The sequence below is a fragment of the Zosterops lateralis genome (assembly GCF_965231275.1).
Source record: "Zosterops lateralis genome assembly, chromosome: 14".
Taxonomy (NCBI): Eukaryota; Metazoa; Chordata; class Aves; order Passeriformes; family Zosteropidae; genus Zosterops; species Zosterops lateralis.
This window is the reverse complement of record NC_139774.1, coordinates 18,499,117-18,515,086: the sequence shown is the minus strand read 5'-3', so window position 1 is coordinate 18,515,086 and position 15,970 is coordinate 18,499,117. Positions and strand designations below refer to the sequence as shown.

The 15,970-nt window shown below is 44.4% G+C and overlaps 1 protein-coding gene across 1 annotated transcript; it reads left to right on the top strand.

Moving 5' to 3' along the window:
• The first annotated feature begins 1,935 nt into the window (after nucleotides 1–1,935).
• On the top strand, nucleotides 1,936–11,409 carry CDC23 (cell division cycle 23). Its single transcript, XM_083871592.1, has 16 exons — nucleotides 1,936–2,113; nucleotides 2,601–2,673; nucleotides 3,595–3,732; nucleotides 4,002–4,044; nucleotides 4,407–4,512; nucleotides 4,598–4,730; nucleotides 5,706–5,883; nucleotides 5,970–6,067; nucleotides 6,281–6,362; nucleotides 6,929–7,082; nucleotides 7,214–7,333; nucleotides 7,700–7,775; nucleotides 8,046–8,107; nucleotides 8,968–9,046; nucleotides 9,145–9,264; nucleotides 10,153–11,409. The coding sequence occupies exons 1-16, from the start codon at nucleotides 1,992–1,994 to the stop codon at nucleotides 10,321–10,323; spliced, it is 1,755 nt and encodes a 584-aa protein (XP_083727718.1). The 5' UTR covers nucleotides 1,936–1,991; the 3' UTR covers nucleotides 10,324–11,409.
• Nucleotides 11,410–15,970: the final 4,561 nt, after the last annotated feature.

The following is a 15,970-nucleotide window of genomic DNA, read 5'->3' as shown; positions in this document are numbered from 1 at the left end:
CATACTGAAATCTCACTTCAGATGTATCCTCACAGTTTCCATTGGGAAAACAGCAGAGGATGGGTCCAAAACTGAGGATAAACAGACCTTGATAAAATTGATAAAATTACTTCACAGAGCTCACGCACACACACAAATTTCTTTAAATATCACTCTTTGTATTCATGTATAAACCGAATATCGTTAAATGAAAATCAGCAGAGAATCACAGAATCATTTAGGTTGGATAAGAGTTCTAAGATCCCCGAGACCAATGAAGGGACCAATGTAGTTACCAAACAAACATCAAATACAAGGTTTAGGAGCATAGAACACTAACTGCTGATCCCTACATATGGAGAACATAAAAGAGAGGGTAAATACAACAAAAATTTATCATCAGAAAAAAAAATTCTGAGGTGTTTTCCACGTGTGTTTTCGGATGGGACAAAGAGAGAGAGAATGAGGTATGTCAGGCACTGCATTGACCCATCTGTGTAGTAACAACAACAAAGAAGTTTTTATTTACAGTTTGGATATATAGGCTGGCAGAGTAATGGAAGTAATTTCTGTCAAAGCCACAAATGAACTTGCAACACATTTGGCTAAAATGAAGAGAGGAAAAACGCCATGTAATGCTAAAATTATACTTCAAATAATGGTCTCATTTGCTTTGTCTATTTGAAAGAACATGGAAGACTATAAATAACTCATCATTTCCCACTTTAACAACAAACTGGGCATTGCCTCTCTCTGTGAACCTTTGCAGAACAACCTTAATTTCAGCAGGTGTCTCCAGATGAAGTGGCTCCAGATCAACACAACCTTGAAATTCTCACAGTAGGCATCAATAGAGTGAAGGCCAGCCTAAGCCAGGCAGCCTTAGACTGTACTGGAGTCAGTGTAAGAATTAATGACATTCACAGCTCAAAAAAACCCCAAATCTTTTCTTATGATAATAACAAATCAAGTACAATAACACCAAGCTAAGCAGTGACACTTCTTTCATCTCCAGTGAACTTGCTGCCAGTTCAAACACTGGATCTTCTTGTTCAAGTTGTTTCTGCAATAAAAGTGATTATGAAGGACATTTTCATGCTAGAGAATATTTATTAACGTTATCATCATCAGAAGAAAAAAAATCAAAAAGTGTAACTTGCAAATGACATACAAAATGAAAATTTACACTATTTTTTCTTCACTTCTATTTTAAAAGTGGTAATTAAAGTTGACACTCTGACCCTAGGATAAGCACACAGGTATATTGTTACTTTTCCAGAAAAGCTTAAGAAGTTGTGGAGCACAACCATCCCAAAACAAGTACTTCTATTTCTGTCCTATTAGAAACAAACAACAATTGATTTTATTTAATGCTTTTAAATTATGATTTTTAGCACAGGAAGCAGCAGTATGTGAGTAAAGAATTTGAATTTATACCAAATGAGAGGGTGTTATCAATACACAGGCAAACTGAAATACCTCCTTAAGAAACAATCAACTGATCTTGAAGACTGGAACCTGAGGGCAGAGTGTCACATAATGAGTATTTCCCCTGTCAGGAATTAAACAAGAAATTAGGAATTCTGGTGTTTTTTGGTGTCGGAGCGCCCCGTCCCCTCACGGCCTGCGGCGCGAGCCCTGACACAACCGGCCAATCAGGCGGCACGCCTCCGGCGCGCGCCCTCCGCGGCTGACCAATCAGACTGCACGTCTCCGGCGCGCCCCCGCCACAACCGGCCAATCAGACTGCACGTCTCCGGGGCGCGCCTGTGATTGGTCGCGAGACCTCTCGCGCGCGCCCAAAGAGACGACACCGTATAGGGGCGGGGGAGCGCCGTGAGCGGGGCTATGATTGGCCGGACCGGCTGGTTTTTTGCGCAGTGTACGGGGCTGTGATTGGGCAAGCCGGCGTATGGGGCTGTGATTGGGCAAACCGGCGGACGGGCGCGCAGTGTACGGGGCTGTGATTGGGCAGGCCGGCGGGCGGGGCTGTGATTGGCCGGGCTGGCGCGATGGCGGCGGCGATGGTGACGGCGGGCGGCAGCGATTTCTCGGATCTGCGGGAGATCAAGAAGCAGCTGCTGAGCGTGGCGGAACGGAGCCGCGAGCGCGGGCTGCAGCACAGCGGGAAGTGGTGAGCGCGGCCGGGCTCAGCTGGCCGGGCACGAGCTCGGGGGATCCTTAACACGGTCTGTGGCGAGGGGGAGGACGGGACGGAGCTGGGTTTGTTTAGTCTCGAGAAGAGGAGGCTCGCGGGTACCTCATCATTTTCTACAACTCCCTGAAAGGACGTTGCAGTGAGGTGGAAGCCAGGCTCCTTTACCGTGTCCCCAGGGAGGGAACCAGAGGAAATGGCCTTAAGTTGAGACAGGGAAGATTCAGTAAGATATTGGAAAATTTTTTTTTTCATTTTTTTTCGTTGTTTAGGTGGTCAGGCACTGGAATAGGTTTCCCAGGGAGGTGGTGGAGTCACAATCCCTGGAGGTGTTTAGGAGGTGTCTGGCGCTGAGTGATGCTGTTTAGGGATGACAGTGGTGGTGCTGGGCTGGCGGTTGGATTTGATCTTACAGGTCTCCTCCGGCCTTGATGATCCAGTGATTCCAATGCTCTCTTTCCCTCAGGGCTGCTGAACTCGCGTTCGCCCTGGAGCCGCTGCCGCTGAGCGAGCTGCCGCCTCCCCCCGTGCTCACCGAGGTGCGGCCCGGGCCGTGCCGGGAAAGGGGCTGTGCCGAGGAAAGGGGCTGTGAGCTCCGGGAGAAGGGGCCGTGAGCTCCGGGGAAAGGGGCTGTGAGCTCCGGGGAAAGGGGCTGTGAGCTCCGGGAGAAGGGGCTGCAGCTCTGGGGGTGGGCAGGCTGTGTAATCTTAACTGTGGAGGAAAATACGTGATTGCAATCTCCCAAATCCCAGGGGTGGGAGTCTGAGCTCCAAGCCTGCCATAGTGCTGGGAACATCCTTTCCATGGGGCAACAGAGCTGAATGTGCTTTCCCAGATTAAAGCATTTCCTGTTGCTGTGTCCTAAATGAGGCACTCCGTAAGTCAAATTTAAAATCACACGCATACTACTTTATTTTTATTCCTCTTTACTAAGATTAAAATTTATTTAAATACAAATTATATTTTGCCATTAAACTTGTGCTCATTAAGACACAAGAGAAACAAGTTGTCTCCATCCCCACCTATGTAGAAATACAGTAGAACTCACAGGTATGTGCCTGTGCTGGTGTGTTATTGAAGTGTCATAAATTTCAAGGTATAATAGCCAAGGAGGGTTCTGTATGTGAGCAGATTAATATTCTTTTATATGGATTTCCTGAGCATTTTCTTGTTTATGGTCCTTCACACTAATTGAATAGCTAAGCCTGCCACAGTTTGTTTCTGGCATCTCACAGTTTATTTTAAATGTTCCTGAATAGTCTGTACTTGTCATTTGAGAACTCTAGAATCAGATCACGTGAGGGAGTGGAGGAACTTTTCTGATAGCACTCAAACCATCTATAAAAATGGATAAACTACATTTTTAGGTTGTGGAGCAATTTCATTTCTGTGTTTGTAACTGATTTTCCTAAAGTATGTCAGAGCTTGTCGGGTCTTAAAACTCTTGTGTGTCCCTGCAGGAGGATGCTCGTGATCTGGATGCTTACACCTTGGCCAAGTCTTACTTCGATCTCAAGGAATATGACAGGGCTGCCTACTTCTTACAGGGCTGCAAGAGCCAGAAGGCTTATTTCCTGTACATGTACTCCAGATACCTGGTAAGGTAGAAAAAAAAGTTGCCTCCTAGCACTGAACTCCTCTGCCTCCTACCCCTCCCTGGCACATCTTATTTTTTTGCTTATTCTGTTCCTAATGACCACCTTGAAGTCCAAGCTCTGTGTTGGGGTAAAGGAAGACAGGGCTGTTCTACTCTTTTCAGAACTGTGCTGTCTGTGAAAATTCAGTTTACATGCTGCTGCAAGTGCTGCAACAAACATAGGAAATACACTATTTTAATGTAATCTTGGATTTCCTTTCTTTTCCACAGTCAGGGGAAAAGAAGAAGGATGATGAGACAGTTGATAGTTTGGGTAAGTCTCTGGTGTCAAGAAACACATGATGAGATAATGAAGCTTTTGCTGTTGACTCTTCATGTAACTCATCTTGGGTCTGGCTTTCCCTCAATTTTTTGGATAATAGTGTGCTGTAACATGATTTCTTTCATTCTCTTTTGATTCACTGGCCTAATTAGAGATTACAGATTTTCATCTATTAGGTCTTCTTTTAAACTGTGTGAACAGACTGAGTGATTTTCTTTAAAATGGGGAAAATAAACACAGGCTGGGAAGTTTCATGTCATGTCAAGTAACAATTCTGAACGTACACTAGACTTTGCATTGCTGTGGTGAGACTAGTAATTGAAAGCTAGCTATGTGATTTTCTCCTCATGTAGGACCTCTGGAAAAAGGACAGGTGAAAAATGAAGCTCTAAGAGAATTGAGGGTTGAGCTCAGCAAGAAACACAAGGCACAGGAACTGGATGGATTTGGCCTTTATCTGTAAGTGTCTCCGTGTATTTCTCATATGTTTGTGTGGATATGCAGAATTTTGTGACTCTTGTCAACCTGAACCTTTTTTTCACAGATATGGTGTTGTGCTGCGGAAACTGGACCTGGTGAAAGAAGCAATAGATGTGTTTGTTGAAGCTGCTCATGCCCTGCCTTTGCATTGGGGAGCCTGGCTGGAACTTTGCAACTTGATTACAGATAAAGAGATGGTAAAACTTTGGAGATATCAAGACGTGGTAGCAAATCTCAAGAGTTTAGCCTGATTCAGTGACCAGTGTTTCTGTGGCCACAAGATTGATGCCCACTGCTTCATTCCGTGAGACACTGTCAGGCAAGGCTATCCACAACTGTAAATTATATTGCTAAATCCTCTTTATCTTCAGTTACTTGCCATGCTGTAGCTTGATAATCTTTATACAGGCAGGGCTAATTTCTTATCATTCACCCACAAAGTGGTTTAAGAAATTTCTAATTCATGTATTTTGGAAGTAGTTGTCACCAGGGTTATCACCTTGTCACATGAAGGAGATCCTTCTGAGAGACTTCTCTTTTTAATTTTTTCTTAATCTGGTTCTAATTCCTCAGTTATTGAACATTTTTGAAATTATATATGGAATCACTACTTTCCAAACTGAAATGATAATGTATAAAGACACATAGGAAGTGAATTGTATCAAAGAAACAAACTTCAGATATAAAACTGAAATAGATTATTTTTCTTTCTGCATCAAATTTGAGTCCACTCCTGGAATTCTTCAGTAAATTCTGGCTGATGAGGTGTTTAAAACAGTACTTTAAAAAAAGTTTAAAAAAGTGATGCAGAAGAGAGTATTACCAATTTATGGAAACAGGGAAGTGCATTTCTTATTATATAATTTTCAGTCTGCTCACTTAGTTCATTGAAATTAGTGTTATGATAGTGATGCTCAAACATAGGAAGAAAGTTCAGTCTTTCAAAGGACTTCTGAATTTAATGGCTGAAACAAGAGCCAGGTGATGTCATATTTGAAGACAATTTCTTCCCCAGTTTACAAATGGGTTTAAGAAAGTGACGGCAGGAAAGTCTCCTACCTCAGGACCATCCACTAAGTGATGGGAGGGAAGATAATGGATTCTTTGCCATGTGTAGCTTGTAGAATACTTCTGATTGTCATCTCTTCCTCCTCTTCTTTGATTCTTGCTAGTTGAAGTTCCTGTCCTTGCCAGATACATGGATGAAAGAGTTCTTTCTTGCACACATTTATACAGAGCTGCAGCTGATAGAGGAAGCTCTGCAGAAGTATCAGAGTCTCATTGATGCAGGATTTTCCAAAAGCACTTATATCATCTCTCAGATTGCAGTTGCTTACCACAATATAAGAGGTCAGTGATACTAAGCAGGAATGACCCTCTCAGTGCAAACTTGGCATTTATAGTTGTTGGTGTCCCATATGCTGTTCTTTCTTCAGATATTGACAAAGCTTTATCCATCTTTAATGAGCTGAGGAAACAAGATCCTTACAGGATAGAAAACATGGACACTTTCTCCAACTTGCTCTACGTAAGGGTAAGCACTCTTCCTGTGCCCTGTCCATAGTGTTTGTTTGAAGTAGATTAAACACTGGCAAAGCAGCTGGTGCTCTCTGGCCTCTCTGAATACAAACTTTCCACTTCCCAACTCCATGGAAGAGATGCACTGTATCCATTGCCTGTTGCTTAGGTTTTCTTTCAAAACATCATGGACTCTCTTTCTCATCACTTTAATTTTTTGTCCCACTAGAGCATGAAGCCTGAGTTGAGCTACCTGGCTCATAATCTCTGTGAGATAGACAAGTACCGTGTTGAGACCTGCTGTGTAATTGGTGAGAGCCAGTTCTTTTACATGTTATTTTTATGTCTTATTTTGCTATGTGAGGGAATCTTGGAAACACTTGTGGAAGTGATCAGCCAGCAAGGCAATCAAAATCACCACTTAGTGAATGTGGACTCAGGCAGCCTGAAAAGCAGACTAAATGATGGAGTACTCTTTTCACTCATTTCTCTCTGAAAGCTGCTATAATATTACTGGGGCAGAAAGAAGACTTATGTACCTGAAAATCTCTTCACAGTCTTCAAACTCCCATGGAAATAATTGTGTGTCAGGAGCAGGAAATTAATTTGTTAGATCATGACATTCCAGGGGGATAGAATCATAATTAATTGGTACAGCTGGAAAAGGATTGACCAGAACACTGGTGGACAGACTGCAGTTAGGTCTTTTGAGGTTTGAATCAGTTCTGGCTTTGTTAGGACTCTTTACAATTTGTTAGGAGGTAGTAGATAGCACACATTACATCCTTTTTTTCTAATTCTCTGTTTACGTTGGCTTTTTTTGTTGGTTGGTTGTGGGTTTTTAAATTTTACTTAAATATTATGATTTTTACTTTAGGAAATTATTATAGCTTGCGTTCCCAGCATGAAAAAGCAGCACTTTATTTCCAGAGGGCCTTGAAACTGAATCCACGTTATCTAGGAGCCTGGACACTTATGGGACATGAGTATATGGAAATGAAGAACACATCTGCAGCTATCCAGGCTTATAGGTACATACACTCATGTACTGCACCAAACGGTGTTTGCTTCTGAAATAGTATCTTCTGTTTTTTCTTAGTGTTTTGCTGGACTTGATTTTGATCCTGACTTTCTGTCTAGTTCATCTCCTTTTCTTTGACAGGCATGCAATAGAGGTGAACAAAAGGGACTACAGAGCATGGTATGGCTTGGGGCAAACCTACGAAATCCTCAAAATGCCATTTTACTGTCTCTACTACTACCGACGGGCCCACCAGCTCAGGTAGAGTTGAGAATGGAGCTGTGTTTATTGGTCTTCATTCTGACGTGGTTGATACTGGCTAAGGAAATCACATACAAGAACTAAGTTGGGGAAGGAAAAAAAAATCATTGATGCTTTGTGATGTGTGCAGTCTCACTGTTCCAAATCCTTTTAGTTGTGTTAGTTAACTGTTAACAAAAGCTTTGTCAATTAAATGTTGAGGATGACTGGTCAGGAGTATGAGTGATGTTTTATGCAAAAGGCTGTCAGACTGCCAGGTGTATGTAGTTTTTTTTTCCCTTGACCACCCCCTCCTCCCCCACCTTCCCCTTACCCTGAGATCAGCTGTCAGTCCATTAAACTATCTGAAGAATTGCTCTTTTACAGACCGAATGATTCTCGTATGCTGGTTGCTCTAGGAGAATGCTATGAGAAACTCAATCAGTTGGTGGAAGCTAAGAAGGTGAGAACTGATGTGTAAGACTTTAGGGTGTCTCCCAGAACACTGGGTGAAATTGCAGCAAAATTATGTATCTAGTGCTACCTAAACTCGTTGGGGAAGTACTGCTGCAGTATAACTAGAGCAGCTGATAAATAAACAGTTGTCTACAGATACATGCCCCTTTTGCTGAAAAACCCTGTAGTTTTTTGTTTCTGACTTGCATGCTGGAAGTATCTCCATGAGCTGGAGTAGTTTTTGTGGCATGCTTGACTGACTTTCCTTCCTTGACAGTGCTATTGGAGAGCTTATGCTGTGGGAGATGTGGAGAAAATGGCACTTGTGAAACTTGCCAAGTGAGTATGTACCCTCCCTGAGCTGTCAGGGTTGTGTTAAATGCAAGTTGCACTTTGATACCTAATGATAAAATGCAGAACATAAATAAGTGGAATTGCTGTTAGGCACTATTACTTTTGAAGCTGTGTAAGAATTGGTATCTTTAGGGCTGTAGTGACTGCAAATTTTGGTGTCCAGCTTTATCTTTGTTTCCATCAGGATAACTAGAGAGAATGATAGCATAATGTGGGTTGCAGAGGATTTCTAAATCCTGAGGTAATTTGAGCTGGCAGTGCTAGCAATTGTATTTGTCATATTGCAGCTTAAAAGCAGCCCGTGATGGTAGATGATGTACAAAATTGTAGTTTGATTTTATTTTTCTTCTCTAGTATACAGCTATGACATTGGAAAAGGTCTAATGTGAATACTGTGACATCAGCACTAATTTTTTGGTGGGGATAAAAGTAATATAAAGTGGGAAAAGTTAAGGGGGAAAAAAGGGCAAGTGAGAAGTGAAACTGCTGTACAAATTTGGGCTGCAGCAGGGGAAGAAGGAGCACTGGAGGAAATAGCGAGTAAGTAGAAAGGCAAAGGTCTGTTAAAAGGTTTAAAATGCAACTGAATAAACAAAGGTCCCTGCTTTGGTTGTCACTGCTTCTAGCTGTCTAGTCACTATCTGACTGCCTCCCTGTCTGTCAGCATGAATGCAAGCTGGATCATCTCTTTCCATGAGGGGCAGTACATGCTGCATATCCTGCAAATTCTGAAAGAAAGGACATGGCTTTAGTTCAGGTCAGGGTGAGCAGACACTTTCTCACAGGCCAAGAAGGTCTTCAACAGTGCGGTCTTATTCCAGTGACCCACTTTTCTCCTTTTCTAGGTTGCATGAACAGCTGAATGAATCTGAACAGGCAGCTCAATGCTACATCAAATACATCCAGGATATCTATTCCTGTGGGGTAAGATGATATCTTGGGAGTAAAAGGAGAAGTAAACACGGTGTAGAACTACTTTGGAAGGCACTTACAGATGATGTTTTTTGCCACACTGACTGCAGGAGGTAGTGGAGCACCTGGAGGTCAGCACTGCATTTCGTTACCTGGCCCAGTACTACTTCAAATGTAAGCTGTGGGATGAAGCCTCAGCGTGTGCTCAGAAGTGCTGTGCCTTCAATGATGTGAGTAGCTGCACAGTCTTTGGTGCTTCTTTCTTAAGGGATCTATGACCTTGATCTTGGCTCCCCTCAGAGGAGAAGGAATCTTATGAAGGAATGAGGGATTTCTGCCATACAGGTCACGTCTTGAATAGTGGTTGTTGTGCACACCTGATCAAGTCATGCTGAGTATAGTTGATAAATGTCATGGGATGTTGTGTAGATAGTGAAATAGAATCATATCTCATTGGTATTCACTTAAGTAAAAGGATTTGAAGCTTCACATCGCAGTCTTAAGGCTGCTAAAAATCTTGGTGGTGAGGAGGTAGTTAAATGGTCACAAACACCCACACACAGTGTAGAGGTGGTACTTCTAAAACTTCTTTTTTCTCATCATCTGTGTGTAGTCAGTGCAGAGGATATAATAGTACTTGGGTTTTGTGTGCAGCTCCATACTCTGTGATGTTATGTATCTGTAAGTGGGCAGTTTGGGATTTTTAATTTCAGCCTAGTGGTAGACACTAATCATGAGTGCAGGGTGTTCGGCTTATCCTCGACAAAGCTGCCTGGAGCTCTCCATGACCTGACTTCACCTTATTCTAGGTTTTCCCAATTTACTTTTTGCTGGAATATTTAGAGAGCTTCAGTGGCTGATGGTTCTATTCTCTGAAATACCCAAGAAACAAACCAATCAGGAGTAAAAAGGAAAAAGGAGGAAAGACTAAACCCAAAAAAGTGACTTACCTTAACATTTCTAAGGAGCACAGGAAAAAAGAACTGAGAATGGCTTTTATAGCTTGTCCCCTTACAGAATGATAAACTACTTTAAGTTACACTGCTTATGTACTGAATTTGACCCAGAAACCATCCATTCATAGGTGTATTGTTCTGTTTTCTACAAATTAATTTCAGACTAGAGAAGAAGGAAAGGCCCTGCTGCGCCAGATCTTACAGCTTCGCAACCAAGGAGAAACATCATCCACAGATGTTGCTGCTCCCTTTTTCCTTCCTGCATCCTTGTCAGCCAGCAACACTCCCACACGTCGTGTCTCCCCTCTCAATCTGTCTTCTGTAACACCATGAACAATTCTGATACTTTTAACTTGTGCACTGGATGTGACATTCCAGATGGGACGTGCAACCACTTACTTCTTTCTAGGGAAATTCCTCCTTTTGTTGTTGCCCTCAGATGAAGGGCAGGAGTTAGCAGAGTCCACAGCTGAAGACAGATGGGCCCCAAGAGGCAAAGGGCAGCCTGATGTGAAAGTCCCTGTGCTATGAGGTGAAATCTGCTCTCCTTCTCACCAGGTCATTCCAGTCAAAGGCCAAACGTGTCCCACTACACAGGGCTATTCCTGAGTGAGGCATTGGGAGGAGCTTGTCTGCTTGAGTTAAAATACATTTAAAGTTTGATTCTGCCAAGTTACCTCTGGTCTTTACTGCACTTTCTTTACTACCTCTTAGTAGTATCACTGCTGTCCTCATCAGAGACTGTTACCTACCTGTCTACTCAATGACTTTTGCTTATCTTGAACTACAGAGGAGACATTTCACGAAAGCAGTAGGAAAGGCACTTAGAGATAGGTCTCATGGGTAAGTTAAAAGACTGGCAAATACCTGAGGAATCCCAAGTAGCTAAAGCTGACTGAGTTCTCACTGTAGACCTGCTGGATAGTTTTGGCTTTCAGTAGAAAAGCAGTTGGAATAGCACAATTAAAAAAAATAATGGTGAAGTTCCATTCCTTGGGCTTCTTTATGGTGCAGCTTCCATGTGTACTGTAGCAATGGAATCAAATGAACTATAATGGATCAGTTTGTTAAGGAGGCAAAAAAGATAATTATTATGCCTTTGTTTCAGAGAATTAACATCCTTGTTCACCCCTATAAATTTACAGCCTTATTCCTATGTTTGTGGCATGACTTTAAATCAAGGACAAAGCGTTTTAAAAAGCCTTTCCCATTTAGCCACAGCTTCCTGAGTTTCATGAGACCAGTTGTACAGGTGGGCACATAGGAAGCTTGTGGGTCACAGCCCTGGGCACTCTGTACAAGGCATTTGCATCCTGTGCGTGGAGCAGGGGAACCCATGTCCTGAGTTCTGGGCATCTCTAGAAATTACTGTCTCATGTTCCACAGTATCCACTCAACGATTTCTACTGGCAGATGGTTTAAAACAGTAAAACCGGGTCTTAATGCATTTTGCAAGGACTCTCCTAATTATTCCATGCGAACCTGAGGATATCAATGAGACCATTTGTAAAATCGTTGTCACTGGGGTCAAACTGTGCTTGATAAACTCGGTGGCCCTCTAACCTTGGTGGGGGTTAATGTGCTGATGGGTAACAGTGACTGGTGTCATTTACCTGGCCTTGTGCATTCAGTACTGTTGCTTCCACAGTGTCCTTGTCTCTAAGCTGGAAAGACACGGATTGGATGGGTAGACCCCAGGGTGAGGAAAGCCACTCTCCCAAATACTGTGGCCATTGACCTGCTGTCCGAATGGAGACCAGAGATGAGGTGTGTCCCTCCCCCGGGAGCTGCGAGGCCTGGGGGAGCTCAGCCGGGGCCGGGGGGCTCCGGACACCCCCGGCTGTGGTGGGACGGGACCCGCAGGGCCCGGGGAGCCCCCAGCGCTGCCGGGCTCGTCGGTGGCGCTGCCGGGGCGCAGCTGCGCGGGGCGGGCGGGGCTGCCGCAGCCGCAGCCCGGGACCGGCAGCGCAGCCTCGGCCGCGGGGCGGCGGCGCGCAGGGGCGGCGGGCGGTGCGGGCGCCGGGAGGAGGATGGATGCGCCGCGCTGGTCCCTCGCCGCTCGGCATCCTTCCCTGGCGGCACGGTGAGCGGCGAGAGGGTCCCCGGTGCCCGGGCGGTAGAACAATGACCGGGCGGCGGCTGCGAGCGGGGAGAGGGAGCGATGGAGGGGATGGGCGGGAGGGGAGGGAGCGGAGCCGGCGCTGGGGATGCAGATGGAGATGGAGAGGAGATGGCGGGAGAGGTGTGGCAGCGCACCCGCGGCCGCCCCGCACCATTGTGTGTCTGCCGGGCTTTGTCCGCCCGCGGCGGGCGCGGCTGGTGCGGGGAGGGGAAGGGAAGGGAAGAGAGGAGAAGGGAGGAGAAGGGATAGATGCTCCGGGGCTCGGGCTGGGCCTGGGGCCGGCCTGGCCCTGCGGGCGCTCCCCGCGCTCGGCTCCACCCGCGGGGTCTCCGCCGCTCCCAGCCCGGACACGAGGCGTCCTGCCCCGCAGAACCTTCAGAATCGCACCTGGACGTGCCCTGGGCTGCCGTGTCTGTGCGTGAGAAGACATTCTGTCTCGCGAACGAGAGCCCGCAGAAGCATCTCTTTGTACAGGCAGCGCCTGCCTTTTCCACAGCCGCTGATGGAGAAACCTGCCTCTCGGACTGGTGTGCAGTTTATGTTTGAATTACCGGATTGCCGTCCCTCGGATTCATTTTGGCCGCTCACAACAGCTCTAGATCCTACATTTGACCTACCTTATGGCACTGAAGACTCATTTGTAGCCTGTTTCTGGTTTTTGCTGTGAATGCAAATATTTAAAAGATGCTGTTCATACCTTATAGGTTGGGAACGTAGAAACTTACATATTTCAAAAAATGAATTTGACCTTTTGTAAGAAAAAAAACACCTTCAGAGATGCATTTTTAAAAACCATTTGCAGTCTGATGCTGTCCTGGCCTCACTGTAAGGTGACATGTTGGACTCCCATTCTCGGCGTCTCTGGTTTGCTGGGTCAGATTCTGCCACGGTGCAGGTGCTGTGCTTGGTCTAAGCATCAGGGTAGCCCATCAGGAGAAGGTTTTGTTCCTTTTCAGGCTGTAATGGGAGGTTTATTGCTTCTGCTCTGACTCAGGTTTTGTTTCTATTGATTTGGCCTACTCCTCTGCACAGGAATTTCAAACCCAGGGCTGCTGTGCTGTAAATGCTGCCTCTGCTGGCACTCGGCCTGGCTTCAGTGAGGTAAACACCTGGTGATTTTAACAGGTTTTCTAGGAATAAGTACAATTTTGGTGATATTTGTGAGGGCACAAGACACAAGGACTCTATCAGTAGTTTTGTGTTAATCAAAAGATGCCGTGGGCACCTTGATACAAGAAGGCTGTCAAATACTGAGATGTGTCCAGAGCAGGGTGAGCAAGATGGGGAAAAGCCCTGAGGACAAGGCCTAGGAGGAGCTGTGATGACATTTGCTTTGTTCAGCTTGGAGAAGAGAAGGCTGAGGGGTGACCCCATCACAGTCCACAGCTTCCTCAGGGGAGTCAGCAGAGGGGCAGCTGCTCGTCTCCTCTCTCTGGTGACCAGCAGGACACAAGGAAATGGAATGAAACTGCATCAGAGGAGGTTCAGACTGGACAGTAGGAAATGCTGCCTCACGGAGAGGGTGGCTGGATACTGGAGCAGACCTTCCAGGGAAGTGGTCGGTGCACTAAACCTGTCAGAGTTCAAGGACTGTCTGAATGATGCTCTTAGGTTTACTGTTATGTGGTCCTGTGAGAAGCAGGGAGTTGGACTCAGTGGTTCTTATGGGTACTTTCCAACTTGAGATATTCTGTGATTCTAATCAAGTTGTGTGATTGGAACCAGTTCCACCCTTTTCCACAGGAAGCAAAATCCTAAGGAGAAGCCTCAGGGAGGAAAGGCTGGAAAGTTTTTGCTGGGGGTTCCATAGGAGTTACCAGTGGAGGTGGCTGCCAGGAACTGTTGATGGATTGCCCCTTTGCCTTTGTCTGTTTCCCAGAACTGTGGCAATTTGTTGGTCTGCTGGGATTCCCTGCTTGTCAGCCGAACTCCTACCAGAAAGGAGTAGGCTGTCAGTGGCAGATACTGCAACCTTTCTGACTTCCTACTCTCTGACTGTTTTGGTCGTGCCTAAGGTAGAGGAATGTGTCTCTCACATTGGGGATGGTTTTGAGCCAGGTATTTCCAGTGTCCTCACCGAGCCCAACTTCAAGCTCTGTGATACTGCTAATGCATGGACTCAGCCTCCCTTCTGAGAACCTTGTCCCTGTCACCTTTCAGTGGCTTCTGATAATCCCTCTGCTTTCAGAGGCATTCCCAGCTAAGTCATTTTCTGAATAAGAACTTTGGTATCCTGCCCATTAAGAATTGAACATAAGGTGGATCTTATGTATGTATGGTTGATGTATGGTTGTGTGTGGTTGTGTTTTAAGGAGGTGATTGGCTCTTTTAGTTTGTAAATATATGCTGGGTTCTGGTGGACTTTTTACTGTCAAGACTTCAATGTAGCTGGAAAGATGCTGCATAAGTTCTCTGTCATTAAAAAGCATAAGTGACCTCAAGGTATTCAAGTCAGGAAAATGCTGTGAGTTGTAGCCATAGAACGGTGCCCAGAATAATTTTCAATTTTGATGTCCATTCATTAATAGTCGATATTGTGGTTTAGAATGTTACAAAAGTAGTCCTTCAACTGTAACAAAGGTGTGGTGAGGATTCTACTGCTGTAAGGCTGGTATAACTCAGATGTAGCTTGAGCAGTTTAAATCCAAGTAGTTTGTTAATTATAACCCCCAGGGTTTTCCCCTCTTGCTTTTAACCAAACTGTGTTAGCCTGAAGATGCTTTCACTGCTCAGTCATGGTAATTTTTAATAGTGGTAAATATTTTGCTTTCTATTGGCTTTGTGGAGTCATGAGGCGGCAAAATAGTCCTTATCAGATGCCCGAATTTTGAGTCACTGTTCAGTGATGTCGTATCTTCTAGGTCCATCAGGTTTCTCTTTAATCTTTGCACATGACAATGCAATATTTGTACTACAGGACTGCAAACCAAATTATTTTTTAAAAAAACCCAAAATTTAAAAATATTTTTGTTAATATTTTTTAAATTTTATAATTATGTGTTTTGAAATCAATAGCCTACTTAAATTCCAAGCAAGTAACATCTTCAAAGTTGCTCTATAAATCTATATCCCTTCAAGGTTGAGTCTTTATCAGGTTATAGCAAATTCATCTTCCCATCTTCAGAGAGGGATTCTCTGCTGCCTTCTCCTTATAGGTCTGTGCAAAGCATCTGTGCAGTTCTCTGTCTTCAGCTCCCAAAATCCAGAATTCATGAGGGTAGAAAAGGGTAATTTTGGTAGTACTTCTAGTTTCTGTATCTTTAAGGTCTGTTTGAATTTCTCCTTTAAAATATGAGGACTAGAAATCTTTGCTTCAGGAGGTAGGGCTCTAAATAGAAAATTCAACAGCATGCTGGAAGAACCATGAGAAAGCTCTATGGTGTGGCCACACTGAACACTGTCAGGTCAAATAAGTATAAACACAGTTTCTTTGGAAACGACAGAACAGTGTGGATCAGTCTGCAGTTTGGACTCTGAAACATCCAATGAACCTGAAAGGAAAAATAATATATCCAAGTGTTGTCTGGTGGTCGACTGTGATCTACTTGCATAAAATAATGTGCAAAGTACAAAACCACTAAAATGCTTTGTTAGGCCCCCATCTTGCAGTGAGCTGGGAAGGTTGATCAAGCTTGTCCTTATTCTGACAATCCTGCCACTCTTAAGTAGAGTCTCCAGTCAGTATCTATTTGCATTTTATGCTGAAAAGTACTTGTTCTGGAAAATGTCCACTTCCTTTTGGGATAGGGCAGGATTTTCTTTATCGCTGTTAGTGTTCTCAGTGTCCGTTGTGTTATGCTAACTTCTGGGAAAATAACTGTATGAGAAAGAGACAGATGGTATTTTAGCCACAGAATA